The following is a 205-nucleotide window of genomic DNA, read 5'->3' as shown; positions in this document are numbered from 1 at the left end:
AAACCCACACACAATTTTCTCTCTCCCATCGACTCACGCTCCCCAAGAAGAACACGACGGTGGAGAAGGAGAAATCCCGGAACTTCTGCAGGAGGGACTGCTTCTCGCGATCCAGGGCGCTGCTGCCGAAGAGGTCGTTGGAGAAGGCGACGACGAAGTAGAAGAACTGCACCAGCTGCGGGCGGAGAGGAGGGCCTGGGGATCA

General features: G+C 58.5%; 1 protein-coding gene across 3 annotated transcripts in view; it reads right to left on the bottom strand.

Moving 5' to 3' along the window:
- LOC119586522 (androgen-dependent TFPI-regulating protein-like) overlaps nucleotides 1–205 on the bottom strand; it is a 7,547-nt gene that overhangs the window by 3,747 nt on the left and 3,595 nt on the right. For all 3 annotated transcript variants that reach the window (XM_037935273.1, XM_037935274.1, XM_037935275.1), the window contains one exon: nucleotides 38–175. In XM_037935273.1, coding sequence (XP_037791201.1) covers nucleotides 38–175 — 138 coding nt within the window. The remainder of the gene's footprint in view (nucleotides 1–37; nucleotides 176–205) is intronic.

The sequence above is a fragment of the Penaeus monodon genome, chromosome 21 (genome assembly GCF_015228065.2).
Source record: "Penaeus monodon isolate SGIC_2016 chromosome 21, NSTDA_Pmon_1, whole genome shotgun sequence".
Lineage (NCBI taxonomy): Eukaryota > Metazoa > Arthropoda > Malacostraca > Decapoda > Penaeidae > Penaeus > Penaeus monodon.
This window is presented reverse-complemented; position numbering and strand designations above follow the sequence as displayed.